Source organism: Garra rufa, chromosome 3 (assembly GCF_049309525.1).
Source record: "Garra rufa chromosome 3, GarRuf1.0, whole genome shotgun sequence".
Lineage (NCBI taxonomy): Eukaryota > Metazoa > Chordata > Actinopteri > Cypriniformes > Cyprinidae > Garra > Garra rufa.
The window spans coordinates 35,167,854-35,179,901 of NC_133363.1; the positions used below are offsets into that span (position 1 = coordinate 35,167,854).

At 36.9% G+C, this 12,048-nt stretch overlaps 1 protein-coding gene across 1 annotated transcript in view; it reads left to right on the top strand.

Moving 5' to 3' along the window:
• The window catches only part of ambra1a (autophagy/beclin-1 regulator 1a), a 109,463-nt gene that overhangs the window by 10,491 nt on the left and 86,924 nt on the right, over positions 1 to 12,048 (top strand). The window contains exons 8-11 of the mRNA XM_073836008.1: positions 3,547 to 3,633; positions 5,907 to 6,089; positions 7,941 to 8,012; positions 9,945 to 10,045. Of these exons, the coding sequence (XP_073692109.1) occupies positions 3,547 to 3,633; positions 5,907 to 6,089; positions 7,941 to 8,012; positions 9,945 to 10,045 (443 nt within the window). The remainder of the gene's footprint in view (positions 1 to 3,546; positions 3,634 to 5,906; positions 6,090 to 7,940; positions 8,013 to 9,944; positions 10,046 to 12,048) is intronic.

Genomic DNA, 12,048 nt, shown 5'->3' on the forward strand with positions numbered 1-12,048 from the left:
CACCAGAAAGAAATTGCACAGAGAGAGGCCAGTGTATCTGCATGTCCTTGTTTTTATATTTGGATTTATGTGAATTTTACAAGAGCTTGCCTTGTGTTCACCAAGCGTGTCAAAAGTGAAATGCATGGTGGACTTCTGAAATGGTCTGCGTTCATTTCGAGCCTTCACATGCAAGTCAAAATGCCACTCTGAACTGCTTTAAGACCCCTATAACAAATGAAAGTATCTGCAAGATACTGACACAAACTGTAAGTGAAAGGAACGTGTTTGTTGTATTTATGCTGTTCATAGCAACACAAGCAAAATGAATCTGTCATTCAAGATTTGTGAGCTTTCATTTCTCACCCTTGTGATCTCAGCTGTAAGGGACACCAGGTCCTTGAAGTGCTGACAGTGCTTGAGTTTAGTTGGATGTACCTTAATTACTGAAAAGACGGCATCTTTTATTGAAAAGTGATCAAAAGTGCTTTCAATGAATTTACATATGTGTACACTACCAATCAAATGTTTTTAGAGAAGTATTTTATTCTCTTATACACTACCAGTCGAATGTTTTTGAACAGTACGCTTTTAAATGTTTTTTAAAGAAGCCCTTTCTGCTCGCCAAGCTTGCATTTATTTGATCCAAAGTATAGCAAAAACAATACAATTTTGAAAAATTGTTACTATTTATTTTGTATTTTTATATATATTTTAAGATGTAATTAATTTTTTTAATTAATTCAAAGCTGATTTTTAGCATCATTATTCCAGTCACATGACCCTTCAGAAATTATTCTAATATTGCTGCTCAAAAAACATTTATTATTATTATTATTATTACATTGAAAACAGCTGAGTGGAATGAAATAGAAATCTTTTCCCCCCAAAAAATTATACTGACTCCAAGCTTTTGAATGGTATAGTGCATGATGTTACAACAGCATTTTGTTTGAGATATTTGTTGATATTTGGATCTTTCTAAAGAATCCTAAAAAATCAGAATATTAGAATGATTTCTGAAGGATCATGTGACACTGAAGACTGGAGTAGTGATGCTGAAAATTTAGCTTTAACCATATAAATAAATGTAAAATATATTCAAATAGAAAACACTTATTTTAAATAGTGAAAATATTTCACAATATTACTGCTTTTGCTGTATTTTGAATCAAATAAATGCAGGCTTGGTGAGCAAAAGAGACTTTAAAAAAACATTAAAAATCTTACTGTTCAAAAACTTTTGACTGGTAGTGTACATTTATTTGATCAAACATACTGTAAAAATAGTAATATTAGGAAATATTACAATTACATATATATTACAAACACAAAGTAAAATTGTCAGCAGCCATTTGTATGACATGATTCTGCAGAAACCTAATAGGTTGATTTGGTTCTCAAGAAACATTTCTTATTATCAATATTGACAGCATTTGTGCTGCTTAATGTTTGTGGAAATTTTCCCCCAGGATTCTTTTGTTTAAAAGAACATAATTTATTTGAAATAGAAATCTTTTGTAATCATTGATGAATAAAAGTATTGGAAAAAAAACGCTGTTCATCTTTAGAACACAAATTAAGATATTTTTGATTAATTCAGAGAGCTTTCTGACCCTGCATAGATGGCAACGAAACCACCACATTCAAATTAGTAAGAATGTCGATAAAATAGTCCATGTAAGATTAAAAAATTACTGTTGAAGCATTAATGTCACATAGACTATTTTATCAATGTCCTTACTACCTTTCTGTGCCTTGAACGTGGTGGTATTTACATTGCTGTCTATGCTGGATAGAAAGCTCTCAGATTTCATCAAAAATATCTCAATTTGTGTTCGGAAGATGAACGAAGGTCTTACAGGTTTGGAATGACATGAGGATGAGACATTTGTAAGAGATTTTTGGGTGAATTGTCCCTTTAAAGAAACAGTCTATTGCTTAAAACTAGTCCAGTATTTTTATTTGGTAATGTCTGTATAAACCCTGGGTCAGACAGCTGATGCTGCACTGTCTATTTTAAGATAAACATTTACTCACAGCCTAGTATTCTACTGTTTCTTTGGCCTGTTACAGTTGACTTATTAAAATAAGTAGGCATGCAAACCCTAGGTCACTTGCCTTATAAAGAGAAGTTTGATTTGGGTGCTGTGGTTTAAACTTAACCGACCCACTTTTCTAAGTTGAAGTTCATCATATTGGCACTTTTGTAAGAAATCTGACCTGAAATGTGGAACAATCTTTGCAGATTACTCCCCTCAAGGGTTCCTGCAATGCCAGCTGCAGTCCATTGGGGGGTAGTAGCTCATCACATTGTGCGTATGTGCCGGTAACTTTGCACACAGATCTCCATCATCGAGTGGCCTATGGGCCTTTATTCTGATGATGTACTTGCACTCTAACACACAGTCCTTCTCTTTTCATGTCACTGAATAGCCTGTCCCATGTGCATGGCTGTGCTGTGATTTGGCTGTGTTTTAAGGCCAAAAAAACAGTATCACACTTCACTTATGCAAAAAGTGCAACAAGAATTAATACTCATGTCATTTGACATTCTCCCATGAGTCCCGCTCCAGTTCAGTGTTACTGACTCACAGCTTTAAGCACTGAGCAAAGTTTTAGAACAAAGTCTTCCCACTACCTGCTGTAGTGTCGTACCTGAAACAAGAGCAACCTGTTCACTGTAAAATAAATAGAAATGATTTAATAACATTTGCCTCATAGATACAGAATAAAAATGCTGACATTGCTGTAGATACAAAAAAATTAAAAGGTCTTTATACTTGAGTATCAAAAGGTGCTACACGTGCTACTTCTAAAGGTTACTGTAGACAAAACAAGTTATAAATACGGCCAAGATTGCCAGAACAGGACGTTTCAGAAATATTTGTGGGTTTTTAAAGAGCATTGTTTGCTTCATCTCTGTTAAAATGCAGATCTTGATCTTTAAGAGTCAAAGAGAGCAAACAAAGCAAATGTGTGAAAAGGAGTCAGAATCGATCCGTTCTGTTTTTGCTGTGAGTCAAAGGGCAGAAGATGGCATTCTAATGAAGAGCTGAGCACACCCACACTAAAAACATTCACATACACACATCACACTGACTCATGCTGAATAAAAATGCCCTGCTCTCTGCACAACTGTCCGTCCAGCTTTGTGGTCTGCCAGTCCGAGGCAGCATGTTTTCATCCGCAGGGCTCGGTCTCGTCTTTTAATGGCCTTCAGCAAACTCTTTGTTTTATGAGGAATAGTACAAGCTCAGACTTAACAAATGCCCCAATTTAACGGGTTATTAACCAATTCCTAGCCAGGGCTGGCAGAGCGCACATCATTACTTACACATTACATTCATTTAGCCTTCGCATAACAGTCGGTAATGAGCATACTAATGTCCTTGTGCAGTTTAATGAGATTTTTAATGATTGTGATGGCCCATGGTGGGGAGTGTTACTGTAGAAACAGCATCGTGGAAATTGGAGGAAAATGTGTCTTCCTCTTTTGTGTGACGTCCTGTCAAGAGATTCTTCCCAGTTCGAAAACATGCAAAGCAATGTAATTCTGTTTTGTAGGAGGCTGCTGGAGTCGTCCATGATGTCTCTTTCCAGATATGACGTCTCTGGATCACGAGACCACCCCATCTATCCCGATCCGGCCAGGTGATTCATTGTGTGTGTGTGATGTGTATGTTTGTGTGTGTGTGAGAGTTGGTGTGAACTGCATTTCATGGTCATGCCACTTGGCCGGTGAGGGCTAGGTAATGAGGAAGAGTGTGTGTCACGCGGCCGGAAAGCGGTGTGACATTTCAGCCCTGCCAGCACCCCAATGTCCCCCTAATTCAAACGCGCACACACATAGCCTGTCAGCATCCTCTGATTCTGTGAGCGAGGCTCATAATAAAGTGAGTTCATGGCTAGTGAGTCATTGTTGAGCTCTGGGGAATCAGCTGTGGTCTGGGATCAAGACAGATTGTTAGCACGGACTCCCGCTGGCTGGTTCGCACAAACACACAGGCTGACGCACAACTCTAACCTGTGAATTACCACAACAGACTCATTTCCCCCTGAGCAGAATGTACCTGGTATTAGAAGCCATCCGAGCAAAGGGATAGTCTGACTCCAACACATTCAGAGCCACAAGTAATTGGCACTATATGACATGGTTGTTTCCCGGATCTCTCTCTCTCTCTGTATATTGGCCTCAAACACATGCTGATAAACTGTGTGTGCGCATTGTGTGTTTAGGCTCTTCCAGACACACTCTCACTGATTTGGCTAATTCTCAGTTCCTTAGAGCTCTAAAAAGTTCTGCCAAGTTTCTGTCCCTGCAATTGTGTGTGTGTGCGTTTGTGGAGGAGAATATTCGGTATCCTTTGCTTCATAATTACAGTTATTCTCTTTGGTGAGGATGTATGACCATTGTCACACCCTGGGGTTTATTTGGAGTTTAGCTGTGTTTGTCTTAGTATTAGGCTCATCTGTTCCAAGCTGGTGGCAGATGTCCTTGCACAGCTAGTCCAAAACAGAATGAAACTCCAGATGCTCTTCCTGTCTAAACTGCACAAAGGATTTTAGTTTTGAGGGCTTCATTCAGTCCTTCTGCCAAAATACTAACAAATATTTCTGCAGCTGAATTAAATGAGAATAGATGCGGCTTTCAGTGGATATGAAATATAGTATTAAGTATATATCAGCTATGCATAAAAGTTGTTTAAAAATGATGATGATCAGAGGAGGTTCCAGTCAGGGTGGAAAAGGTCAGACTAAATGTCACTTATTCAGTAAACGGAAGTGAAACTTACACCTTGGTTTGTCTGTACTGATGTATTGGCCATTGCATTAATAGACTCAACAGACAGTTTGTGATTGGATACAGTGCTGAACGGTTAACAAAATATTCACTAAACACAAAAACAATATTATAAAAGTAGCTGTAGGTGTACTTCATAAGTTTAAAGGAATAGTTCACCCAAAAATTAAAATTCTGTAAATAATTACTCAACCTCATGTCTTTCCAAACCTGTAAGACATTCATTCATCTTAACACAATTTTTTTTATTATTAAATCCGAGAGCTTTCTGACCCTGCATAGACAGCAACGCAACTGCCACTTTCAAGGTTCAGAAAGTTAGTAATGACATTGTTAAAACAGTCCATGTGATGTCAGTGGTTCAACCGTAATTATATGAAGCTACGAGAATACTTTTTGTGCCGAAAGAAAACAAAAATAACAACTTTATTCAGCAATTCCTTCTTCTGTGTCAGTTTTCAACACTCGTTCACAAGAGTACCACAGTGCATTGCATGTGATGGCGAACGTCCATCTTATAGTTCATTGTCTGTATATTTTGGTTCAAATAAGTCATCCTCTGTCAAAATCTTAAGACACGATTATGAAGACTGTTCTGTGTACAAAATGCGTCTTCCTCTGCTTGTAAACAAGGCATAGCGCATCCAGGTTCTAAGTGAGAATGCTGGCTCCTGCATCAGCAGCACCACATATAGACATAGACTTCATAAATTAAGTTTGAACCACTAATGTCACATGAACTATTTTAATGATGTCCTTACAACTTTTCTGGCCATTGAACATGTCAGTTGTTGTCTATGCAGCTCTTGGATTTCATCAAAAATATCTTAATTTGTGTTCCGAAGATGAACAAAGGTCTTGCAGGTTTGGAATGACATGAGGGTGATGAATTAATGACAAAATTAAGTAATAAAAAATAAAAAAATAAAACTATCTCTTTAAGATGCTAAAGTATCTGTATCAGTATTGGCAGTATACCAACATTGGCACACATATTGTGTATCAGTATGCGTGTATGTATTTGATTAATACATCAATACAGAAGCAGGAGGATGAGTTATTTGGTTTGTTGCCTACTAAATATCTAACATCATTATGGGTTCTATCTGTGTTGTGTGTGTAGGTTGTCCCCTGCAGCATATTACGCACAGCGTATGATCCAGTATCTGTCTCGGCGTGACAGCATTCGCCAACGCTCTCTCCGTCCCCCTAGCAGACCCAGGTCCCTGTCCTCTAATACCAGCGGCCTCTCCCCTGCCCCTGCCCACAGCATGGAAAACAACGAAGTTGACTTTGAAGAGTTTGAGTAAGTAAACACTAACGCAGACACATAAAGCCTGTGCCAAGTAATTGTTTCTGTATTCTTACCTGCTCTCATCCGCTCGTGAAAATCTCTATGGATTTATTTCCCTGTTTTGTTGCTAGGCAACCCAACAAACATACAAGACAGACTCTGAATCCCAGAATGTTATCAGTTTTGCTTTTCAGCCGATTTATTGAGCTTGCCAACAATTTTACCAGAGTTGCCTGTGGCATCTCTTCTTATAGCGCTTGGCATTAGCGTTAGCCTTGGCTTGAAATGCACTTTGACTAATTCCGATGGGACATAGTAATGTACTGCTTTGAGCTTGCAGTTTTTTTTTTCTCATCTCCTGGACAACTGTGAAATTAAATAAGTCAGAAAAGAATTTCTCCTCTCATCTGTTGTTTTCAGCTCAGTTCAAAGTTTTGTATTGTGCTTTTCAATATACATATTATTTAAAATCAGGTTTACTAATTAGAATAGTACCTTATAACCATGATCAAGGCAAATGCAGTTACGACAAGAAAAAGCCACACACTACATTTAAGTAGATAAGGGACAAACCTTGGTCAAGCTAGGAAAGCCCACCTGCTTGGTCTGTCACATATTTAAACAAATTACTCTGCTATCAAAATGTTTGTGTCAGTAAGATTGTTTTTAATGTCTTCTCACCAAGGCTGCATTTATTTGATTATAAATACAGAAAAACAAATTGTGAAGTATTGTAAAAATGTAAAATAATAGTTTGAAACTTAACATGCAATGAAATATTTGAATGTCAAACTGTTATTTTTGATCAATTTATTGTATTCTTGCTTGATTATAGTAATTTCCCCCCAAAAATGAATGGTAGTGTATACACAATGAATACAAAAATATATGTTATTAAGTATAATGTAAATTAAGTGTAATAATCATAATGAGTTGTAATAAAACAAGGATACAGTCTGTTTTTGTATGACAGACGCCTATTAAGAAATTGGATAAGATTCTGCAAAGACAGATGGGGTTTAGGAGGGTTAAAAAAAATAAGAATTTTTTTTTTTTTTTTTTTTTTTTTTTTTTACTAAACCATTAATTTTTTTTTCCATAAGCATAATTATGAAATGACACATTCCTTGCAATCTCATTATCAGACATTTAAAAACCTCTTATTATGAGAGCTGTTATGAAATCCAGACTTAAATTTTTAATCTGCAAACGCTCTTTTAATTTGTTTGCAAATGTGTTTTTGGAAGCAGCCAACTAGTCTGTGCTCAGGGCTTCAGTCATTGGTCCTTTTATGGAACCATTAATGCTCCAAAAATGTCTCTCTTTCCCTTACTCCAACCCCTCCACTAGTTGAATATCAGTGTTTCACTCCTCTCCAAACCACGCAGCTCTTCTCCCCCTCTCTTTCTCTCTTTTTTTCCCTTCTTTTTTTGGCACGGATTAGATGCCCTCCTCTGAGCTGATGAATAATTCCACCCGCTGGCTGGAGAGTTCAGCGTTCACTGCAGTCTGGGACCACAGATCCATATTCATCAGAATACTTATGAAACCCATCAGTCTTTCAGTTAGCCTTCATATTAATATTTATGTATGCCAAAAAAAAATTCTTAAACTTTTCCTTTCTTTCAGTTTTTTATCAGTCATTCCCACTCTTACCTTGTAAGCATAATGATGTTCCCATTCAGCTAAAAAATGATTGTAGAAATGCTTAAGCACTTGAATTGTTTAACTTAAGTATTCACACTTAGACTTAATTTCAGAATTACAAAAGGCAAATCATTTTAAGCAATTAATGTTTGATCTAATGATTAGTGTGTGTGTGTGTGTGTGTGTGTGTGTGTGTGTGTGTGTGTGTGTGTACAGGGACAATGGAAGACATAGGGCTCCTCGGAACGCACGCATGTCTGCCCCCTCCCTTGGTCGCTTTGTGCCCAGGTAGGAACACTTTTAGTCTGTTTATGCCAGTAGACCAGAAATACATGCTAGCTCTGTTCCAAAATCTACTGAGCTGCCTCACTGCCTGCTGCCTACATGGGCAGCGTCCATCTGAGAGTGTGTTGTGCGTCATGCAAATAGCACTCTGCAGGCACAAGATGTACACAAGAGACTTGACTCACAATTGATTCTAATACAATATTTCTGTGAGAGAAATGATGCAATATATACGCAATAATATATATATATATATATATATATATATATATATATACATACATATACATATACATAGTGGTGGCCAAAACACTAGTATTTTCACCAGCTTAAAAAATAGTTTTAAGTCAGTTATTCCTATCTTTTGCTGTAGTGTGTCAGTAGAAAATATCAGTTTACATTTCCAAGCATTCATTTTGCCATTAATAATTGTAATAATCCTGTGAGATTTTTGTTTGTACAAGGAGTCTGACAACAGCCAGTGCTCCACACAGAGATCTGATCTCATCTTCATCATCCAGTCTATCTGGAATGACATGAGAAAACAGAACTGACTGAGTCAGACTAAATCCGGAAGAGCTATGGAAACATGTCCAAGATGCTTCAAGAGACCTACCTGCAAAGCTACCTGAAAAACTGACGCAAGTGCACCTAGGGCAAAAGATGCTTTAAACACAAATGATGGTCACACCAAATGTTGATTCAATTTAGTTCATTGAAGTTAACTGATAAATAAAATTAATTTATTGCAGGTAGGTTTCTTAAAGCATCTTGGAGACATTGCCACAGTTCTTTTGGATTTAATCTGTCTCAGTTTGTTCTGTTTTTTTTTTTTTTCATGTCATTTCAGACAGACTGAATAATGATGAGATGAGATCTCTGTGTGGAGCACTGGCTGTTCTCAGACTCCTTGTGCAAACAAAAATCTCATTAGTTATTACAATTAATGGCAAAATTAATCTTTGGAAAGGCAAACTGATATTTCCTACTGACAAACTACAGCAAAAGAAAGAAATAACTGACTTAAACACATTTTTAGCTGGTGAAAATACTGGTGTTCTAATAATTTTGGCCACCACTATATAATATTCTAAATATATAATAGTTTTAATATTTGGGGTCAGTAAGGTTTTTTAAATGTGTATTATGCTCAACAAGGCTGCGTTTGTTTCATTAATAATACAGTAAAACAGTAATATTAATAAAACAGTAATGTTAGGAAATATTCTTACTGTTTTTTTTAAATATAGTTTTAAATGTAAATTATTCCTGTGATAGCAAAGCAGCCATCACTCTAGTCTACTCTTTTAGCAATGTAGAAAACAGTTGTGCTGCTCGATATTTTTGTGGAAACCATGATACATTTTTTTCAGGATTCTTTGATGAATACAGTAGTCAACATTTGAAGTGGATCAAAACCTTTCATCAAAGTTGTCCTAAAACCAAAACAATACCCGTTCTTGTCTTAGGACAATTTTTTTGATCCACTTCGAATGTTGACTACTGTAAAAAGTTCACACTATAAAAATCTTTTGTAACAGACTTTACTGTAATTTTTGATCAATTGAATGCATCGTTTCTGAATAAAAGTTTTAATTTTAAAAACTTTTGAGCAGTATTATTATATTATTAGCATATTTTGAGAACAAAAAAAATATTTTAAATTGTTGTACCTTTTTATTGATACTCATCACAGTTAAAATTGTATTGAAATTGATTTTGCAGTCAGTTATATTTAAAATCAGTATTTTTCTTATTTCCATCCATCCATCATACTGGATATATTTTCACTTAGTTTGTTACACTATGTAATTTTCTTCTCTGTGAAATATGCATGTGATGCTGATGTTATACAACCTCAAAACTCTCAAATCTTGGTTCCCATGTGCTGTCATTCTCTCTCACACTGCCTCGGTTTCACCCCGTCTCTCCCAGGCGGTTCCTCCTACCGGAGTTTTTGCCGTATGCTGGAATCTTTCATGAGCGAGGGCAGCCGGGCCTGGCAACACACTCATCCGTCAATAGGGTCCTCGCAGGTATGTTCGCCCTCTAAAGCTACAGGAGTTTTCTAATATTAGATGGGCTGGGTACTCACTGAAGGCTTTGTCAGGGATGAAACTTCCTAAAAATGTTTGTATAATGTCATGTGTCAGGTCAATGACGAGTGCTAATTCGCCCACTCGCCCTTCTATTTTGGCTAGTAGGGCTCTCAGCGGGGCTCTTTTAACAGCAGTTATATTAGCGTAGACTTTTTTGCATTAAAGAGGTAGTTCAACTGAAAGAAAATTCTGTCGTCATCTGTTCACAGTTCACACTCATGTTGCCCCAAATGTGTATAAATAGCACAAAGCTATTGTAGGGCTTTAGAAGCCATACAACACTTAAGTTGTTTTGACTACTTTTTTTATACAAAACAACTTTAGATGAACACATTTTCAGTGAACTACTCCATCAGTATTAACCATATGTAGCTGAAGTGACATCAGCTATGGAAATACAAATCTACACTTCAAAGCAACTTTCCAAACAACCAATAGTCTTGAAATCTACAACTTGATACACCTGTATGCTCTCAATTCAGTGTTATTAAAAAAAGTTGCCTTGAAAGCAGCTGTCAGCTGCGTCGGATATGCTGCTGAACATCTTTCCTACATATAGTCAACAACTTCCAGAAGTGCGGAAGAATCCAACAGATGTTGTGAATGAATAGTAAATTACTAGACGTGTACTATGGTAGCAGGAAAAAAACAACTTGCACAGCTCTTATTTTTGGCATCAACGTTAGTTTTTTATCAGCCATCTTTTGAGTGCTTGTGAGGGTGGATGTCCCTTACTTTACAGATCCCACTCCCCACATATACTGTACCAATTCAACACAATACAAAGGTCCACAGAGCTGTTTCTCGCTTTTGCACACCAGCGTTCTTTCTCTCTCCCACACAGAGAGGCATCTTCAGCCCACACTAATTGCAGTGTGTGATATGAGGTTCAGAAATGCCCCTCTCCAAACCCTCTCCAACTCACACAGAAAAGAGCATCATGGCTTCACTTTACAGAGTAGCAATCGTTCAGTCTCTCTCCTCTCATCTCCTCTTATTTTTTTTATTAGTTTACTCAAAAATGAAAATTTTGACATTACTGTTAACTAATTTTTTTTGTCTGAACAATGAAAGTCAAGAGGGTCCAGTGTTGTTTGGACCCTAATTATCTGCAGAAGAAAATATGTAAAGTAAACAATGACAAAATTTTCATTTTTGGGTGAAATCTATACAGCTGTGAAGTAAACAACATCCATGTACATGGCAGTGCTGGAACAGTTACTACAGTCATCTGTCAGATTTTTCTGTGGCAGGATGAATTATGTGCATTAATTAACTGTGAGTTATTGTTAAATCGCTACTTTATCTAGTTTTTTGTAATTGTCAAGTGCACTGGGGGTGAACTAATCATATTGAACTTTTTAGTTTTTAAATAGAAAATTACTTTACCCAGCATCCAATAATCACTCTTGGGATTAAAGTTCAGTAATGGGGGTTGTTTTGTGGACTCCTGTTATATTGTGTTGCAAAGGGTAGTTGCATAGCCATGAGGTATGAATGGCTCTGGTTCTAAGATGAGAGGAGAGGACTGTTATTGTGAGCCCCAGGGCAAATATCCAAACTGAGGCAATTACCAGCATACATTCCCTCTCTTCAAGCATTCTCCTTCTCTAACTGCTCTCAGACAACTTTATACAAGCCCTACAGCACACAGCGCAAATACACTTACTGTATATATTTAAGGCACAACTTTCCACATGTCCAGGATTTCTTTCTCACTCGCTCTTGCTCTCTGTACTTATTTCTCTGCCCTGAAATCACGGATATTCAATTACTTTCTTTCAAAAGTCAGATAATCCAAATTAACATGTAGTTATTAGGTTATGAGAAACAAAACTAAACACCCCTAATATGCTCAGTGACTGAGAAGATAGACAAACATTTGTCTTTATTCAGTTGTTGTGTATATATGCACACACAAATGTGCGTGTGTGTGTATG